This window comes from Miscanthus floridulus, chromosome 15 (assembly GCF_019320115.1).
Source record: "Miscanthus floridulus cultivar M001 chromosome 15, ASM1932011v1, whole genome shotgun sequence".
In the NCBI taxonomy this organism is placed as follows: Eukaryota; Viridiplantae; Streptophyta; class Magnoliopsida; order Poales; family Poaceae; genus Miscanthus; species Miscanthus floridulus.
Genome location: NC_089594.1, coordinates 72,965,252 through 72,985,851, shown reverse-complemented (window position 1 = coordinate 72,985,851; position 20,600 = coordinate 72,965,252). Strand labels below are relative to the sequence as shown.

Sequence of the window (20,600 nt, the reverse complement as noted above, 5' to 3'; positions counted from 1 at the left end):
GGATACTTTTGGCATTGTGGGATGTACAGACTAGTGCTGCATATTTGTCCCTTGTAGGCCTGAAGGGATGCACATCCTATTCCCAATGCAAAGCATATGCACATGACATATCACATACAAATGTATAATACTTAAGCAGTTGCAGGAAATGAAGTGGTAACACTGCAGATAAGTGGTCCCTTGCATTTTGCTTTGTGCAACTACCTTATCAACTTGCATTTCACTGCATTATCATGTAACTTATATTTCATCCCTGTGAGTGCAGTAAGTCATTTTATACTAGACCTTTGGCTGTCTTTTCCCCTGCATTCTAGTGCATTGTCTCATCTAATGGCTAGTAGCTACCACGTTACAAGTGTATTGGAGCCTTTCTTGTGAAATGCATCGCATGCGTGCTTGCATCCATGTGCACTGCTCAGTGTTGCTGAGCCCATACACTGGTCAAATATTGGGAACCTATATCATATAAGTAATTAGGTTAAAGCTTGTAAAGGTTAGACCTTTTGGTTAGCCACTTTAATCTGATTGGGCTGGCATAAAGCCTGACAAGTAATCCTAGCCAACGTGCAAGGGCTTATCCAGCTTTTCATCGATGACGGCAACACAAATGCATACAAAGCCGCCCCAAGGTCCTACAGGGCCTTTCATTTTAGATGGTTGGAACAGGATTTATAAAACCGACTACCCGGTTGATGGCTGATGTTGATGGATTCTGGCAGAGTTTGACAAAACTTTCAAACTTCAAATGTTCTTCGCTGTTCAATCGTCAGAGTATGTGAATAAACAATGGGGTTATGATTATCGTCAGAGTATGTGAATAAACAATGGGGTTATCGATTAGCAGCCTATTCGTTTGGCTGTGACTTGTCGTAAACGATCGTAAATTTTCAGCCAGAACAGTATTTTTCTCTCACACAAACCAGTCAGCAGTACTTCTTCACAAACTAGCAACAATACGAACCAGTCAACCGAACAAGCTGTAGGAGCCCACTAAAATGGTCCATAAATCTCTCAGGGGATGCTGCCTGCTTTGGTTTCTATTTCTTTTCACCAGCTTTGTTTTGTTTTTTGTTTTTTTTTTTGCCTGTTTTGAAGGATCAAAGTTATTTGCAATTGCTACTCAAATTACTTTTGAACTCGTGCTTTAAAATCTCTGGATCTATGCAGCATGGGTGGCTGGCAGGCACTCTGTTCTGAGCTATCCAATCAACCCATCCTTGAGGTATTGTTGTCCATGATATTGCAGTGCAGTGGTACTGCGTGTACCAGCATCAACAGCATCATCAACAATTGTTTTGTCTCTGGGGTCTGGGCAGCAAGACTGACTGACCCCAAATAGGCCTGGAAACAAGAGGTAAACTATAGGGCTACCAGATATTACTCCTTCTACTAGTACTGCTTACTCCATCCATCCAAAAAAAAAAAAAATGTTATGAGATGCGTACAAGTTAAACTTTTTCAACTTTAATCAGCGGCTCGTTCGTTTCGGCTAAAACGATCGTGGATTATTTATTGTTGGCTGATTTGGTTGGTTTAGTGTGAGAGAAAAATATTGTTCTAGCTTATAATCCACGATCGTATACGATCATATAAGCCCAGCCAAACATGTCATAGATTTGTAGAAAATACGTGCAACATTTTTATCTCCAAATAAGTTTATTATGAAAATACATTCAACGATCTATCTAATGATACTAATTATGTATTATCAATATTAATATTCTTTTATATATAATCGGTTAAAGTTAAAAAAAATTGATTTTTTAGAGAGTGAGAATGACTTCTATTTGGGGATAGAGGTCGTAGATTTTCATATTGAACAGTTCATACTGTATCATCATTGGTGTTTTGGTGACTCAAAAGGCTAATCTAAGCAAATGCTACAAGTAGCATGTTCAAGTTTGGCACTTGTAGAGTTTAGGCACTGTGTGACTTTAGTGTGTTTAGTGGACAAGACCTCCATCCACACGGTGCCCACTTTAGCTTACTTCATTGTAACAAGCAAAGGCCCATTGTGTCCCCTAGTGATTGGCACAGCCCCCTGCTGTCATTGAAATATGGGAATGGGGGCAAGAAGCTGAGGGCCCCCCTTGTGACCTTGACATGACCAAACCTGGGTTTTCGTTTGTTTATTTTCGTCATGCTTTGATCCAAAAGCTTGAAGCGTTGGTCAAAGAAAACATTGGTGAGTGGGGGGAAAAATCTGCAAGTGGCGTGCAGTTTCTGAACCCTTGTTTCATCAAAGTGGGTGTGGGTGCACACATTGAAGACCTCTGCTAGTTGCTGCTATTGGCCCTGTTTGGATATTCTAGCACAGCTAGAGGTTAGAGTTAGTTTTTAGCTCAGGACTAGCCCTGAACTAACTCTAGACTAAGAGATGTTTGGATACAAGGGTTAAAATGATAATAAATATGCTTTCCAAATCATTGGTGTGAGTGAAAGTAGAGAGAAAACAGTGGACCCCACCTCAAATAGCCCCAACTAGCCCAAATAATCACCTCTTTGGGGGGATAGTTTTTTAGGGTGGGCTAGTTGCAAATAACCCACTCTAGCCCTCCTGTTTGGCTATTTTAGGGCTAGTTGAGCTCCAACTAGCTCAAACTAGCTCTAACCCATGGATTCAAACATGGCCATTATCGTTCCATCTGCATTAGGTTTGCCTAATACACAGCCTGTTCACTGGGTCGTAAACGATCGATAAATTTTTAGCTAGAACAGTGTTTTGCTCTCACACCAAACCAGCCAGCAATAAATAATCCACGATCGTTTATGGCCTCCCGAACAGGTGGACAAGTGATTTGGAAGACTGATGAGGTTCTTGGGAGTCAACAGTTGTGGCTTGATCCTTGAATTGTTTTCTGAATAGTAGGATGCATACATGGCCGGCTGCCCATCTCTCTCTGCCCCGTTCGTGTATTCTTAAACTTAGTTTGATCCGTTTTTTTTATCCAAAACTGTGTTTTCCTCTCACAAATTCCTCTAAATTTCTTCAAAATTCCTTCAAACTGAACGGGCCCTAGTGTGGCCCTGTGGGGGTCTGGGGAGCCTGAATTCAGGGCTGGGCTATGCAGGGCCCTGTAGCAAACTTGACAAGATTCGTGACAAATACTCCGTACCTGCTTGCTTGCGATCCATAAATGAGTGTCGATGAAATCGAATTCAAATAGCGGTGGCAGGTTTGTACCATGCATGTAGTACAATTGTCCGTCACTGGCGACATTGTTGTGCAGGGTGCCTTGTACAATCTTTAATGCAGCGTGCTGGGTGCTGGTTCCACATGCAGGACCGTCGTTCACAGTGAGTGGATCAGCTCTGCGGCATCAGCTGTAGCGGTGGACGGAAATACACTGAAGTTTACTCCCTGTGATGTTTAGACACAGATTATGACTAATTTACGAGACGAATTTTTTAAACCTAATTAGTCCATGATTTGACAATGTGGTACTACAGTAAACATGTACTAATAAAGAATTAATTATGTTTAATAAATTCATCTCGCGGATTACTGAGGACTTCTGTAATTTGTTTTATTATTATAATCCGAACACCCCGATGTGACATCCTTAAACTTTACTCCCTGGATTTAAACACCACCTCATTCTTCATGGTCTCAATTGACTGCAAAGCATTCAAATTGATGCATCTCCTCTAAATTGTTCATTGTTTCTGGTTTTTGCAGGGTTCGTCGGCCAAAGCAAAGCAAAGCAAAGGATTCAGGTCAGGTCTCAGAACTCCTGATGAACCTCATGTCATGCACCCTTCGTTTTCAGGCGCGAATTCCCGCTCGTCTTGTTGCCTGAATCGATCACCAAACGCGGGGCGGTGGTCCATCCATGGCTCCTTGATCTCAGTGAGCTGAGCTCTGGCCAAATCTTGGCAACTTCCCTCAGCGTATTTTGTATTGGAATATATGGCAGCAATCGGGTGGTTACTGAATGAATCCGCATCTTGGACGATATATGCGTGTAGAACTGGCGCTGCTCCGCTAGTCCAAAACACGGGCCCTTGAATCATGCGTTTTGCTCACTGCATGCCCACCATTTTTTGCATCCTCGGCCCCTGTCATGTGACCTCATATAAGTACTGTACATATATTATTAATATATATATATGTATCTATCCATCTATATATGATTATATATATATATCATGCATGCCCCCACTATTGTGGATGTAGTATGACAGCGACTTCTGCAGACTCTGCCCTAGTTCACGAGCATGCAAATATATATACTCCTATGATGCAAATGGACATTTTGGACACCTACTGCAAAGGTTTAGTTCCATGGTATTTCACCATTTTTTCTGTCAAGATGATTCAGCTAACTTTTCACAAGGTTTGAACTTCAATACTAGACTGTATGTAAAAGTGTTGCTGATTGGCCCTAGCTGAATTGTTGTGAGAGATAAATACTGTTCTGATTAAAAAAAGCCGAATAAACCAAATATGGGGTAAGCCGAACGAGCCAATAAAGCTTCTGAATTTTGTGATGGGTTTTTGTGTGGTGTGGCAAGATGCTATAAATTAGCCTCATGATTCCTGAGCAGATACCACGCTGTGTCTGTATTATGTCCCTGCTCGCTTTCAGATGGCTCTGCTTTCTGGATTTGTGGCCGCCTGGCGGGCCCACACGGGTTAGTGTCCAAACCGGGTGATTTGTTTTCTTGGACGCATTAAGAATTTTTGGGACAGATGATGCTGGGAGGTAGTTGGGATTGGTAATTGGTCTGTCAAGCGAGTCCATCCTTTTGTATACATATTTTATACAGAGAGCCTGCAGCCTGCCTTTTTCACACACTAGCGCTCCGTTCACTTAGACTTATTTGGCTGATAAGCTATGGCTAAAAGTACTGCTGCTGATTTGGTGTAAAAAAAAATACTATTTATTAATTGAAAAAGTACGATTTATAAGTCAAACAAGCCTAAGCGAACAAGACGTAGATTCTAGGGCTTCCCTACGACAGATGATTCTTTATCGGAATAAAAATATTTCAGGAGTAAGCATGCCTCGTCAGCTGGAGCGTACGTGTGGATATTGTTTTTGGGGTTTTTTTTCTCCCTTTGAGATGAGCATATGGATAGTTAGATGCACACTGTTGCATGCTAAACCTATAAATCTTGCATGTATGATCCTTTTGTATGAAAGCTAAAATCAGACTTATTTAGGTCCTATTTGATCCGTTAGCTAGCTGCTAATAGTTAGCTAGCTAATAGGTTACAATTAAGAAGATGTTTGGTTCCACCTCTTAAATTTTAGTCGTTGTCCCATCAGATGTTTTGACACATGTATGGAGTATTAAATATAGACTATTTACGAAACTAAATGCATAGATTGAGATTGTTTTGCGAGACGAATTTTTTAAACATAATTAGTCCATAATTTGACAATGTGGTGCTACAGTAAACATGTGCTAATGACGGATTAACTAGACTTAATAAATTCGTCTCGCTGATTACTAACGGATTCTGTAATTTATTTTTTATTAGTATCCGAACACCCTATGCGACACACAAATAATACCTCCTAATCTTTAGTCCCTAAATCTAAACATCCTCTGCTGGTTGCAGATGTTTAGGCTTTCAGCTGCAAATAAAGAACTGTTATCTCTTGTATCTTCGACGTCAAACAGACGCAGCCAAAGTAGCTACAACGAGCAGGCTGATTAGTTACTATTAGCTAGTTTAGTCCAACTAGTAAAACAGTTGTTAGTTAAGTATTAAGCTAACAATTAGCTAACTTGTTTGGATTTAAGGATCTATTCTCTCCTTCCTACAAAGAATGGCCATGTTCGTTTAAACTTATCGGCCGTACCGTTTCAACAAAATAACAATATTTTTCTCTTACAACAAATCGGCATTACCCGTTTTTCCAGCTAGCCGAACAGGGTCAATGTCATTCTAACATCTCAAGAAGTCAATCATTTTTAACTTTGATCAATTATATATATAAAAATATCAGCATTTATAATACATAATTAGTATCATTAGATAAATCACGGAATATATTTTTATAATAAATTTATTTAGTGATATAATGTTGCTAATATTTTTTATAAATAAAGCTAGTCAAACTAAGTTTGACCGGCACGCATCCCATAGCATTATATCATTCTTTTAGAGACGGATGGAGTAATCATTAGCAGCTACTCCCTCTGTTATAAATTATCTGTCGCTTTTGGTTTCCGTGCTGTAAGTTTGACTGGATTGGTAGAAAACGTGTATAACATTTGTATCTCTAAATAAAATTATTAAAAAATTAGATTCAAAGATCTTTCCAATAATACTAATTATGTACCATAAATATTAATATTTTTAATATATATTTTGTTAAAGTTATTTTTTAAGAAGTGAAAACGACACATATTTTGGGACAGAGGGAGTAACTATTAGTCCCTTTGATCCAAAAAGAGCTTTACATTATGCCAAGAGCAGCTCTACCAGCAATTATGGAGAGGACATATTTTTGAGAGATTGAGATTTAAGAGAACGTGGATTGAAAAGAAGATCTGCTAGAGCTTATGCAAGAATATAGTGAAGGCGGTCTCCTTTCCTAATCCGGTGAAGTTGCTAGATTACCTTCGATTATTTTTCAATGCATCAAATATCCGAAGGCATGCAGAGTAGAAGATTGCTTATGATGACGCTGAGGGGCTGTTTACAAATCATACTTTTGACTTTTTGAGAGAAACTCCAAAAATCGTCTAGAATTGAATTTTTGAATCTTAAAAAATATAGTTTTAGAAATATCATGGTTCTGGAAACAATAAGGTTTGTTACATCAAAACATCTCAAAGCTTTCCAAAACCACGATACTAAAACTCCAACATAATACTCTGCATCGTTGAGCACTTCTCTTCTTCAATTCCTTATTAGAAATGGTGTCGCAAACTCAAACATTTGGCATTGATGCCAAATCAAGCCCTTATATCTGATATTACAAAATGTTAATTTCTCTATATGTCTCTCGGCTTGCTACCCAATGTTTAATTCCCGAACTCGAATTATCTAGACCCCAACCTGACATCTGGATTACAATTTCGGATAGTTACCCTTGGTACCCAAATTTAATTAAGGTAGTTTGGGTATTGGTCCCGCTACCCGAGTGTATGTGATGTGTATGAGTGCATATGTTTATCTGCTTGAACAACATTTGTGCAGTTGTCGAAGACCATATGCTGTTTGCTACTTTGTTATTTGCTAGCCGTGTGATTGCTTATATATTTCTCTCTATTAATGCTGGTAAAAAATTATTGTTTACTGCTTTAAAATGTCACTAAAGTTTTTATCTATTTAGCTGGTTTTATTAAATTCGGGTACTATGGGTATTACCCAAACCTAAATTTTTGGGTACCTGAATTATCTGGTAGTGTTTTCTTGAGACGAAAATCGAGTATTAGTTTCTATTTTTTCTTTTTCTTCTCGTCGTCGTCGACCAGAGCTGCTCGACATTGCCTTGCCGCGCACTGAGCTCCGATCCATCGGCCGTGCCGCCGTGGCCGGACATCTGCCGCTGGTGGAAGCCCTCGCGGCCGGCCTCGCCACCTTCCCACTAATGCCACTGCACAGCCCGCCGCGCGTCGACTCCATGTCCGGAGCAGGCACCGACGCTGCCGCACTAGCTCTGGTTGCGCTTCGCGCCCTGCCTCCCGGTGTAGCTGTCTTGCCGAGGAAGGCAAACCTATGCTTGTGTTGGCGTTTTCCATTTTCGCCCATGCTTAATTTTTTTTATATTTATATATGAATTCATATTAATGGTTCCGTTCGCGTGCCCTTAAATCCGGCTTGATCTGCTTCTTTTTTCATCCGAAAACAGTGTTTTCGTCTCACAAATTCATCTAGATTCATCCAGATTCCTCTAGAATTCCTCCGAGCGAACGGGTCATTGGAGGCAGCAATCTCAGGTTTGTGGAAGCTCATATGCACAATATAGGGCCGCTCCATCACCATGATGGAGCGATTCAGAGGGTCTGGATGAATCTGATGCTTTAAACTTATTTTTCTAGAGATGGAGCAGCTCTCCAAATAGGCCTTAGAGTAGTGTATCCTGATTCTAGGATGTTAGAACATATGATGCGATTATTACATGGATCTCCAATCCTTTAGTACCCATACAGTAGACATGTTATTTGAAACGACACTAGACATGTTATGGACTCTAATTCTAAAATGAATTGAAATGCATGATGTGAGCGAGTTTAATATTTGTCTAATTGTCCATGTTATATTGTAACAAGTTGTACACCCTGTTACAGCTTACAATGTACTGGCATATTTGATAGTAAAATAAAAATAGTAACGAGTATTTTTTTTTCAAGACTCAGTTACAGGCGCAGACGTCCACGTAGACGGGCGCACACTCAACACTATGAACACACGCACGCATATACTACCTCTGTGAGCACATTCGAAGGACTGAGAGTATTGACGCACTATATATACTCTTTTTAGAGTTCCAAATGCACGCTCATAATCGCCATGTTCGCTTGACTTATAAGCCATACTTTTTTAGTCAACGGACAATATTTTTTTCTTATAATAAATTAGCCAACAGTACTTTAAACCATGACTTATGAGCCAAGCGAACAGGACAAATAATGATTAGGCTCACCCTTTAGAGTAAATGACCACTAAACTAATGTGACAGATGCACGAATATATGAATGCACCTCACATACATCGTTCCGTAGTCCGTATCCGTACTAGTATAGTACTCTTAGCCCAAGGTGAATTTTTTTTTTTACCAAAACTGTCATAGTTTATACCATCGCAAAGCAAGGATTTACCAAAACTGTCAATGTCCAGAAATGCAGAGGGTAACATTGGAACACACACACAAACAGAGCGGTTAAAAAGCTAGAGCCAGTTAAATAGGGGGAGGAGGCTTCGGTTGCCATCTCACTCACTCTCGCCATCACTCCGGCCTCTTCCACGGCCGCCTCCGCCAGTCCGCCGCCGCCGCCACCTCGCCGCCGACCACCATAGCATCATATATTTCAGAGCTCGCGCCCCTTGCGCATGGTTCTTGGCTTCTTGCTTTTTGCTCGACGTTCACTGTAACTAATCGACTATAAGCGTGGTGACGACTGAGAGATGGTGCCGGTGGAGGCGGCGGCGGCGGCGGAGGCGGTGGATGACTGGTCGGAGTGCGCGTTCTCGCTGACCTGCGAGGAAGACTGCGCCGACCTCGGCGACGGCGTCGTAGACGACGGCGAGTTCTTCCCGCTCTACAATGCCGGCGACGAGGAGGAAGAGGGGTACTTGGAGCAGCTCGTGTTCAAGGAGACCAGCTTCTGCTCCTCCTCCTCCGACTCAGCCGCCGACTGCGACGGCGACGGCGACGGAGACGAAGAATACCCTTCGCTCGCCTCCGCCGAGGAGTGGTTCCGGCAAGCTCGCCTCGCCGCCGTCAAGTGGATTCTTGAAGTGAGTCCCGATTAGCTCAGCTCTAGCTCCTTGACGCCGTCAGGTTGGCATGGCATCTGATTGCATCGTTCGCCCATTGCAGACCCGCGGGTGCTTCGGCTTCGGCTACCGGACGGCGTACCTCGCCATCGCCTACTTCGATAGCTTCCTCCTCCGGCGACGCGTCGATGTAATCTATCCGCGCCGCCGTTAATTTTTTTTTGTTTTTTTTTCCCAAAAAAAGCCTCTGCTTTTGGGGACCAACGCGCGAATGAATGCCTGACGCCGGGGATTGCATTGGTGACTGCAGAGGGAGGCGATGCCGTGGGCGGCGCAGCTGCTGTCCGTGGCGTGCGTGTCCGTGGCCGCCAAGATGGAGGAGTGCCAGGTGCCGGCGCTGTCGGAGTTCCACGCCGTCGGCTACGATTTCGACTCGGCGTCCATCCGCCGGATGGAGCTGCTGGTGCTGTCCACTCTCGGGTGGCGCATGGGCGCCGTCACGCCCTTCGACTTCCTCCCCTGCTTCTCCTCCCGGGTCCACCCGCACGGCGGCGCCGGCGCCGGCGGCCACGTCGCCCTCAAGGCCATCGGTTTTATCTTTGCCACGGCTGAAGGTTCATACACATCAATATCGAATCTTTTATTTTTCTCTCTCTCTCTCGTTTCTGACATCCAGTGATCTGTCTTGCGTGCATTACTCTGACTGTCTGGTCTGCTCGGTGTTCGGCTGTTCGTGCAGCTGGTAGCGTGCTTGATCACAGGCCATCCACTGTGGCTGCAGCTGCAATCTTGGCTGCAACCGATGGACCTCTGCTGACCAAAGAAGCACTGGGTTCCAAGATGAGCTACCTTTCTCCATCTTGTCTTATTGAGAAGGTGAGTCACTTGCTTCCATCCACTAGTACCTAGTACTTGTGTAGCATTTTGATCATATGAGTGTTCTCTCTGGATGAACCTTGGATTAGATGAGCTTCACTTTACCATTTCTCTGTTTAATTAGATGTGTTTGTTTCTCTGATCAGGAGCATGTACATGCCTGCTACAGTATGATGGTTGGGGACATGAGCAGGAGAGGTAGCAAGAGATCATTGCCATGTTCAGGCTCCAACGAGATTGCCACTAGTACATATCATTCTGTTCTTGTTGATGATGATGTTACGGACACCACCGCCGCCTTTGCCACGGCGGTGGCGACGAGGAATAAGCGGATCAGGCTGGAGCCGACGGGCAACCGTTGAGAAAGCTAGCACCACCGGGGACACAATTTTTAGCCAGATGTCTAGGGGGGCTTGGTTTGATCTTCCCTTTCATTTTCTTTCCTTCTTTTTAACTTATATGTTTGCAAAAAAGAAGAGATTTTTTAGGTTCTTTGAGCCATTGCCATGGGTTGGCATTGGCTGTTGTCAGATTGGATTGGTTTGGTTTGTGAGAGGTGGAAGAGATGAACAAAGCATGGGGCTGAGCTTTCCTATGGAGAGGAGAGCTTAGGTTAATAAGCCCAATGCCAGTGCCCAAACAGGACACATTTCACAGTGAACTTTACTTCAAAGTTGCACTGTTTGATGAACCATTGTTGATGCAATGTTGCATTGCATATGGTGGGATGCTGCTGCAGAGAAGATGCAAAACAAGTGGTAGGCTGTCTCCAACAGGAGACCTATAAGGAGACCCAAACTTAAAATGGGTCTTCAACACAATACCTATAGCCTCCAACATAACCTATATAGAAGACTCATTTTAGGTGCCAAGAAAGGTATTATCCTCTCTTCTGGAGACCCATTTGCAGAAAAGGTTCTCTTTTGGATCTTGTTGTTGGAGAAGACTAAAAATGGGTATTGAACCTTTAACTGTAGCGCTACCCAAACGTAAAATGGGTCTTGTGTTTTGATATCGATCGTTGGAGACCGTCAATGTGGGTTTTGCCATTGTTTATATATATATATATAGAGAGAGAGAGAGAGAGAGAGAGCTGTTCCCTTTTCACTTGTGCAAGTGGATGTGAGAATGGTGTTTCACTCTGCACTTGCAAGGGTTACAATGGTTTGTAACAAACCCTGTGTACTTGTGTAACCCCTCTTGTTCCTGAGGAATGGAATCAGATTGCATCAAGTTGTGGTGCCTGCCTGTGTATGTGACAACATCCCTGTAGGTTTCTTGATCAGTTCTGCTTACTGCTGCAAATTTTCAGTGCCACTCATTCAGTTCTGCCTGGGCCATGCCAGTGCTTCTTGTTCTGCTTTTTTTTTCAGGAAGGAGGATCCAATGCAACCCTTTCCCTGTTACATTGCAACCAGTTTAGCACATGCTTGATGAATCTTGGCCAAACCCCACTGTTGCACCGCACTTGCACAATCCACAGTGATGTACAGGAAGAGATGGCCGGTGCGTAAAGAAAGGCATTGTCAACCTGAACCACGATTAGTAGTAAGTACAGTGTGGCCTTTTGGTCATTATTGTGCATGCTGAGCAAAGCATGCAACAGCACATTACAATGTGCACTTGTGTTGGAAAGAAGACAAGTGTTGCATATGAATGTGAGTATTAATGTACCGGATAGATACTAAGGTTAGCACTTTATGCCAATAATTGCCCAAATATTAGCAATGGTGATGTGCAACTTGCAAGTTGTTTGGAAGCTGTGGCATGTGACATTTTTTGACAAATGGTATAGTTAATCCGTCCAGTATAATACCAATTAATACAAACTATATGATAAGGTGTATATGGATTACACAAAGGAATGGACAAGTAACCATGGGTTTATTGTAATTCTTCAATTCAAAGAAGAAAACTCTTTCAAACACAAACTCACATACGTTAGTCAAATGGAAGAACAAGGTTACCAATGTGGCAGCATGCACGTGCAGAGAAAGATGAACACACACATGCCCAGAATATTACAACTTTCATTCATGGATACAATAATGATGATATCTTTACATCCACTGCCTTTATTTTTATTTCTCACCCTCCCCATGATAAAACCCTAAACCCTAAAGCTGATCTTCTGGCCTCATCCACTATCTAATGCAGGTCTTACATTGCACCCTGCCTTACAGCTGGTAAAAAGAGCTTTTGCCCTGCAGTCTGGCAATGAAAATGCCTGCCCTGCCCTGCCCCCATGGGCAATGGAGTGGCTTTCTGAGCTGAGAGCACAGCCACCAGTCCACCACCACCACCACCACCACCATCTCTGCAGTCTGCAAGCATTATGCATGCTACCTGCTGGCTGCTGCGGACATGGCATTGCCAAACCTTCTCTCTTTCTCTCTCATTCATGTGCCTCCATGGCTTTGTTTTGTTTCTCCAATGTTGCTATATAAAGGAAAGGGGTTCCTTGCATTGAAGCCTGGACAGTTGGTCACAAATGCTTCTGTGCTATTCTCAAACAGTGTTTCCATGACATGAAGGTAGGACAGCTGGTACTTGGGGTTGTGGAGGTTGGGGGGATGGAGATTGAACTTGAAAATGTTAGCCTAGATCAGTCAGATAAACAAATGCAACATGTGCTTTACAGAATAATTCAGTTGTAGATCAAGAGTGCCCAAGGGAGATCAGATTTTGAACATCTTGATTCCATTTTGTAGGCCTGATCGAAGTACATGTACATAAGCTGCTGCGACTAAAAAGGAAGAAAGGGAATATATGAGCATGGATTTTGTCATTTCCCTAGTCTGAGCATTTTTCCCCAGAAGAGAGAAAAGCAAAAAAATATATTGAAATAAACTAGGTGTCTCTGCAGGCACCCAAATAAATTTGATGAAATGCTTCCCTTACCTATACCATATAGGAGTAACATTGGTTTTCATTCAAACTGATGTACAGTACTTATCATGTATGATACCTCGGAGATCGATCTGGTCAAGATGAATGGACCATTAAAAATTTGTAGGTCCGTCACAAAGCAGATCAAATCAAACATGTTTAGGGGATTTTCTTGGACTAATCAACTATACAATGTTAAGATGGGCATTGGGCAACTAAAGATAACCTACAATAATGCATGTGTCAACCAATGGCAGCACATCTGGTAGCTTGTATCTAAAGTGTGGAGAGGATATCATACATGATAAGTACTGAATCTGGACTGCCCAAACCTAGACCTGCATATGCATATGCATATGGTTGTTGGGTGAATAAACATGAGGATGATCCAGAAAGGGTTAACAAGCCTGCACAGCTTCTCAGTCACCAATGCAGTCAAAAACAGGCTTGGAGACAAAGCTTTGGTTAAATTTTGTTGGTTCAAAGGAGTAGCACAGCTGCCACCTAGAAGTGAGTGGCCACCTCATTGGATGGCCGGCTGCCCTGGTCCTGGCAAAGCACCAATAGTTTTTGTTTTCTGGTGGAACACTTGACTATGTTGTGATCATCAGTAGTAAAACAAAACCTCAGATCATACAAGATTTTTGTATGAATGAATATCGATCTAATTCATGTGTCCAATGCCATGTAAATGGATGCCTAGAATTGTTTGGAACACGGGGTTTCGTCGCGATCGATCCGGGCAGGTCGCTTGTGAAATTTCTGCGCTAAAAAGGAAATCCCTGAAGTTTGAAAAAAAAAGAATCTTAAAGTTTCTGAAGTATTTCTAGTTTCCAGTTAAGTTTATGCCTGTATGATTGCAATATGAAATGCACTACATTTAATTTAAATGCCATACATGAAATTGAAGGGGGAATTTAAAAGTAGCGAAGGCATATAGGATGAGGTATGGCAGCTGGAGTTTGTACAGCTGTGAGTCTGTGTGAACCGAAAGCCTGGAGGCAAACATGGCCCTGCTGCTTGTGCTTGCACCAACAGCAGGGCGTGGGGCAGGGCGAGCACTTGGGGGATGTGGTCTAAAGAGTAGAAACAAGCCTGCACAAAGACGAAGAGGCCAGCACAAAGACGTGCATTGCATGACACAAGAGAGGGCATGAGATGAGAGCAGCATGTAGCAGAGTCACACACACACAAATCCTGATCTGGTCAAGGAAACACATGGTTTGTTTTGTATCGCTTGTTTTGGTTTTTGCGTGGAGGCAGAGGCATTGCTTGTGAATGTGATGAACTGTCGTCTCCTTGCATTGGGTGGCAATGGCAGTGGCATGGCGTGCGGTCACAGTTCTTGCCTTGTCATACTCTATCTGCTAAGCATCCATCGATGCACATAGTCTATCGCTTTCTTATATATAGTACTCTGTTTACTAGAGAGCCGTAAGAGTGATCACGAGAAGGGAAAACAATTTGACCGTGCCCATCACAAGTTTGTTAAATGAGATACTATTGGCGGTATTGGCAGCATTTTGTCTGTCCTTTGATACTATGATCCTAGATCACTTAAAACTAATGCATTCTTGCGAGATGAAACGAAGTACTGAAGAATAACCTAGCAGTATAATTAGCATGAGTGCCTAATAACGAAACGTCAAAACTAAGAGCCTGTTTCGCAGGGGGCTGAATCTAGGAGCTGTGCCAAACGGTTCATTTTCTTATCGGGTAGTAATTCTCGGAAATGAACTAGAAATTGGGAGCCAAAAAATATAGTTTCTACTGATCACTCCACCCTTAGAATCGATTTCTGCGTAGAGCTTATGGTAGAGAACACCGAAAGAATTATTTTCACTCACAGAATCACTCGTCTCAAAGAATCATGATCAGAAGAAGCTCTTGCCAAACAAGCCATAAATTCATAGCATTGTTTCGGAGAAAATGCATGGCTTCATCTGAACCAAACCAACCATAGGTGATTAGGCTGACTGAGCATTGTTCCAGCATGGCAGCATCATACGCTAATCACACTGCAGAAAAGAGAAGAGAGAGGGAGAGAAAGGTGAGGTGGACAAGACCAGCTTTAGGGTTTGGAGCTGGGCGTGCGTGGCGTGTAGGGAGGAGACGTGTCTCCCCGTCCGCTGCTGCTGGTGGTGATGGGTGTTGGGGAGCGGGCAAACGAACGGTAGGGCATTATGAGGAGCCGGGCTGCGCGCTGCACTGCAGGGCGGGGCGACCTCAGCTGGTCTGCTCTGGTCTGGTCAACCTCGAGATCGGGGACTGCAGCCCGGCCCAGCCTGGCCTACAACCTCACCTTGCCATACCCAAGCATGAAGCATGGCTGCTGCGTGCTGCCACCCGGTCTGGCCTCTCTGCACACGCACCGCCCTCCTCTTGTGCATCGATTTGTGCGCCGATCGGGGGTCACCTGACCCTGACCGGCTCCGGCTGACCGACCGGTGTTCCGACTGTATGCTGAGCTGCTCGTCAGCCTGTTCGGCTGGAGCGGCTGGCTGACGCTGGCCAGCCCCTTCACGAGAGCACTGTTCATATAAACAGTATTTTCAGCTAGAAACCATATTTTTTTCTCACGCAAACAAGCCGACAGTATTTTCTCACAACAAGCCAACGTTTCCGAATAGTTCCGAACAGCCCGCGTATCCGTACGTGAGAACTCGGTACAGTGAAAACTGAAAACGCAATGCCAACATATCGCCAATGCGATGTGTGCCGTGCCGTCGTGTTCCATGCCGGCCGGGCCATACTGCTGTTGCTACGGAACGGGTGCGGGACCTGATGGGCAGCCAGGTCCTCAGTCCTCGGGCCTCGGGCTGGAGCTAAACTCAGGACCTAAGCAGTGCACTCACAATCGCAATTTATAGTGACCAATAAGATTGAGTATATATAGAGTAACTAGGGCCTTGTTTAGATCACCTCCAAATTCCAAGTTTTTTCACTCTCTCTCCATCACATCAATTTTTAGCCGTTTGCATGGAGCATTAAATGTAGGTAAAAAAAATAACTAATTGCACAGTTTAGTTCGAAATCACGAGATGAATCTTTTGAGCTTAGTTGGTCCACGATTGGACAATATTTATCAAATAAGACGAAAGTGCTACTATTTATCGGGTTGAAATTTTTTTGCAATCTAAACATGGCCTAGGTAAATGACCGTGCGTTGCAACTTGAAAAATTAATACCTTGATAATATATATTGTACTGTTATCCAAAAAAGATATTGCGAGCATGATGTTCGGAATATCAATATTGCGTGAGCTCGACAATGCACATCGGCTATTTATTAACAACAAACAAAACAATATATCGTACATGTGTTGTATATAGAAGCAGGGAGACCATTGGGTGAAACTAAGAGATTAGTTCTTTCCTAAGTGTATCAACTGACAAACCATAATAGCAAACCTTAACAACATCATAAGGGTATTGGCGCGACAAGCACTGACAGTCATGTAGTCATTTGCAGTTCTCATAAATGTGTTGGAGGTATCCTGCGTATAAGCTGTTTGTTAAAATTTAAGGCTAAAGTACTGTTGACTATCTTGAAAAATCAGCAAAGGCAGATAATGATCCATACTCACCGGCAGACAAAAGCTACTCTAGCAGAATCAAATGATGAATGTCATAATGGAAGTCGAGAAACCATGACCATCACAAAGTAGCACCACCGAAGCAATATTTGAAAATTCATACTAAGGTGGTGTTTAGATGCGAAATGGGTTGAAAACTTTCTGCGAAATGTTTTCAAGGTGAAAACCCAATTCTGCAAAAAAAATTCAGACCCTGTTTAGATGTACCTGAAAACTTTTGAGCTGTAACAAAAGATGACAGATTTGCCCATAATAAATGATGCTTTTGGACCATTAATACCAGCCATGCACATGCATGCTATGCATGCTGCTCGGCACATTTGCATGCACAGAATCACTCATACACAAAAACCATATAACTCATGTACAAATGTTCAATGTCACAAGTCCATTACAACTGAAGGCACCAATCACTCATAAGCATTACAACATAAACAATACAACATATAACAAACCAATCCCTTGACGACGAGGCTTGAGTTTGTGGCTGCGATGCCAGAGCTTCGGGTGGCACATAATTCTCATCACAATCACAACGATCAAAATCCTTGTCCACTATGCCACTGCTCCTAATAAAATTATGCAGTGCCATGCAAGCTACTATTATTTGGCTTTGCACATGAGGTGGATATCTTGGCATACTCAACAAAATTCTCCACTTCATCTTCAAAACCCTAAAAGACCTCAATGACATTTCTAAGAGACGAATGTGCAAAGTTGAAGATTTCTTTTTTACCTTGAGGTTCCTGGGCATGACGATACTCCGACAGATGATACATGGTTCCCTTGTAAGGTGCAAGGTATCCTGGCCGGTTTGGATAGCCGAAATCGACCAGGTAGTATTTACCTGCACATCACAACCAGTTAGTTAGTGACCTCGATCACAAGTAATCTGGCCATTCCATCTTGATGGGTGTTTACCTGTTGGTGGGTGTGGAAAGACATGGCCGAAGGTCGTAGTGGCATCAGTGAAAACTCTCATATCATGCACTGATCCAGGCCATCCAGCAAGCACAAAAGGTGAACTTCATGTCGAAGTTACAAACAACCAACACATTTTGGGTTGTCATTCCCTTGCGACACATGTGTTGAATCACCTTATGACTTGGCACAACACAAGGTACATGAGTGCCGTCAATTGCTCCTATACAATCCTTGAAAAATGGATAGAACCGTGGACTCATCAGCCTAGGATGGATTGCTGTAAAATCTGAGTCCTCGGGCTTAATGATGTCCTTAGCTAGTTTTGTCAGGCATTTCAACACCTTATAGAAATTGGTATGGACTGTGCCTAGTGACCTCTCTAACCTGTCCTCAGCTTGCCTGACTGACTAGGGTGCACCAACCATCCACAGAAACATTCCTAAGGCTTCAATTGAACTAGACTTCTTACTAGATTTCAGGCCATATGACTCTGTAAGCAATTCATGCAACCTATAAAACATTGTTGGGCTTATCCTAAACATTTTGTAGCATCTATCTCTATCTTGTAATTTATTTTGCACCCACTGAAGCCCATACATGAAAGGTTGCCTATATGGGGCCCTAGTACAATATTTATCATAACGCATGGCATACATAAGCATACCAGATAGAAATTCTGAATTGACATCCTCAGCAATAAGTGACAATATCTCATCATCACTGGAATCCTCATCTTGATCATCACAAATGACCTGTGGCCTCACTGAAATTCTAGCCTAATCATATAAATAACAATGATTAGTACAAGTCACTGGAATATAAGTCACTAGAATATACCAAATTAGAACCATATAAGCCACTGGAATAAAAGTTCACTTATATATCAGCATAATATAAGTCACAATTCATTCATCACAGATTTCAGCATAATAAAACTCACAGAAACCACATCATCCATCACAGATTTCACATAAACCACATCATTCATGACTTCAAGTTCAACCGATTAAGGCCCCGTTTGGCACGGCTTTCACCGGCTCCGGCTTATCTGGCACCAACACTGTAGCAATACTGTAGCACGAAGCCGGTTTTCTCTCTCTTCCTCTCTCCCTCTCACTGACATGCGCACTGTTCATCAGAGCCGGTTTTTCTGGCTTATCCCCGCATGCTACAGTACGATCGCTACAGTGCCACGGAAAAGGTGGAGAGAGAGAACCGACTTCGTGCTGTAGTGTTGCTACAGTGTTGGTGTCGGATAAGCCGGAGCCAGTGCAAGCCGTGCCAAACGGGGCCTAAATAACAGAACATAGTTGAACTGATTAAATAACACAACATAGTTCAATTGATGGAACTGATTCTAGATAAATGAAATTGTAGCCTAGTACCCTAAACCCTTGCAAAGGACTCAATAACCGCACGTCTCCCCTCATTAGTATCAGTTGCAATGAAGAAGTCACGGACTATTGGATCCTGGCAGATACGAAGCACAGCCAACCATTGAACAGGATCTGACTCCTGGACCCCAAATTCCTTAGCTAGATGCTGAACTTGCTTAATCTTCTCAAATATGACATCTTCCTTGGATTGTTTGGCACTTATCTTTGCTTCCACAGCCGCAGCAAGGTATTTGTTCCTTTCCTCTTGTATCCTTTCATTGTTTGCCATGAATCTATTCATGGTCCTCAAGGCTGGACTCTTTAACTTGGTCTTCTTAGGACTTTTGGCAGTTGTGCATATGCTGCTAGCTCTCTTGAGGCTACCATTGCTGCTAGGAGTGACTGGTGTTGCTGGGGTAACTGAATCATCATTGCCATCATCTTCTTCATCATCCACTTCCAGAACTTCTCCTTGTCTAGGGACATATGCAGTGGATCCATCAACAGCTACTCCATGAAACATATGCTCTAGGTCTTCCAAGTAATCTGGCCACCCATTCTTCAACTTTTTCCATTCTGGGTGGTCCTGCAGATGGTACTCAAAGTTTAGAAGCCTATAAACATATCACTACTATCTACAAATCTAACAAAGGAGGGTACAAGTACCTTTGTATTATTTTCCCACCAATCTTCAGTTGCTATGACACTCCCATCCTCTCTACGGCCAAGGCCTGATTGAGTCTTTAATTTCTTAATGAACCCATACAAGGATTTCAGTTGCCTGTACCTACTACCAAGCTGTTCCTTATCATGAACCAAATTGGTGGCTGCTCTAAACCGAGTTAGAACCTCATCCCACCCTTTTTTGGTCATGTTCCCTCTCACGCAATTGCCCTTATTGATCTGTTGACACCATAGGGTGCATAGGACACCTATGTTTGGCCCATTCCAATTGCATCTATCTTTTTTAGCCTAAACCAAATTGGAACATAGATACGTACATACACATCATGCATTCGGCAAATGAAAACACGTGAAAATGGTAAGCCAGCGAGGGCGGATATGGTTCATACCGAGGCTCGAGCGTTCCTAGTGGGCGCCGGAATCTCTTCGAGGTCGTCTTCTTCACCATCTGCGACCGGATCCACGTTGAAGTTGTCATCCGCCATGGCTGCTGGATGAGTTGCCGAAGAATGGGACCGGCGACCGCGACGGGGAACCGATCCAGAAGGTGAGGTGGACGAAGATCCACGCGTGCCGCTGTCGGAGAGTGGAGGCGGCCGTGGGGCACGCGGAGCCCCCGGAGTTGAGGCCCGCGCGGCCGGCCATGCCGTCTCTTCCACCGCCAGATCGAGCCGTCCGAACACCAAGGGTACGCCCGGAGGCACGGACGCGCACGGGAGAGGGGGAGAAGCCACCCTCGCCATCTGCTTTGTCCTGGCCGTAGCGTAGGAGGTTCTCGTACCTTCCCATTCCGGGCCAAGCCTCGCCGTTGGAGTTGAGATCGAGGGAGGAGAGGCCGGCCCGTTGAGCGCT

General features: G+C 43.5%; 2 protein-coding genes across 2 annotated transcripts; one reads left to right on the top strand and one right to left on the bottom strand.

Moving 5' to 3' along the window:
• The first annotated feature begins 8,903 nt into the window (after positions 1 to 8,903).
• On the top strand, positions 8,904 to 11,584 carry LOC136508910 (cyclin-D5-2-like). The gene is made up of 5 exons (XM_066503691.1): positions 8,904 to 9,424; positions 9,507 to 9,593; positions 9,714 to 10,017; positions 10,143 to 10,279; positions 10,426 to 11,584. Exons 1-5 carry the CDS (start codon positions 9,092 to 9,094, stop codon positions 10,639 to 10,641), a joined length of 1,077 nt encoding a protein of 358 aa, XP_066359788.1. The 5' UTR covers positions 8,904 to 9,091; the 3' UTR covers positions 10,642 to 11,584.
• Positions 11,585 to 16,878: 5,294 nt separating this feature from the next.
• LOC136507652 (uncharacterized) lies at positions 16,879 to 19,937 on the bottom strand. Its single transcript, XM_066502309.1, has 5 exons — positions 19,731 to 19,937; positions 19,102 to 19,650; positions 18,353 to 18,464; positions 17,501 to 17,611; positions 16,879 to 16,937 (listed from the first exon to the last, which is right to left on the bottom strand). Exons 1-5 carry the CDS (start codon positions 19,935 to 19,937, stop codon positions 16,879 to 16,881), a joined length of 1,038 nt encoding a protein of 345 aa, XP_066358406.1.
• Between the last annotated feature and the right edge of the window lie 663 nt (positions 19,938 to 20,600).

Coding starts and splice junctions, on each gene's coding strand:
- LOC136508910 (XM_066503691.1), top strand. CDS start 9,092: ATGGTGCCGGTGGAGGCGGCGGCGGCGGCGGAGGCGGTGGATGACTGG. Junction 9,594..9,713: donor TCCTCCGGCGACGCGTCGAT/GTAATCTATCCG, acceptor TGGTGACTGCAG/AGGGAGGCGATGCCGTGGGC. Junction 10,018..10,142: donor TATCTTTGCCACGGCTGAAG/GTTCATACACAT, acceptor CTGTTCGTGCAG/CTGGTAGCGTGCTTGATCAC.
- LOC136507652 (XM_066502309.1), bottom strand. CDS start 19,937: ATGACCAAAAAAGGGTGGGATGAGGTTCTAACTCGGTTTAGAGCAGCC. Junction 17,612..18,352: donor CAATTCAGAATTTCTATCTG/GTATGCTTATGT, acceptor TGTGATGTGCAG/GTAAATACTACCTGGTCGAT. Junction 16,938..17,500: donor TCATGCCCAGGAACCTCAAG/GTAAAAAAGAAA, acceptor TTTTTTTTGCAG/AATTGGGTTTTCACCTTGAA.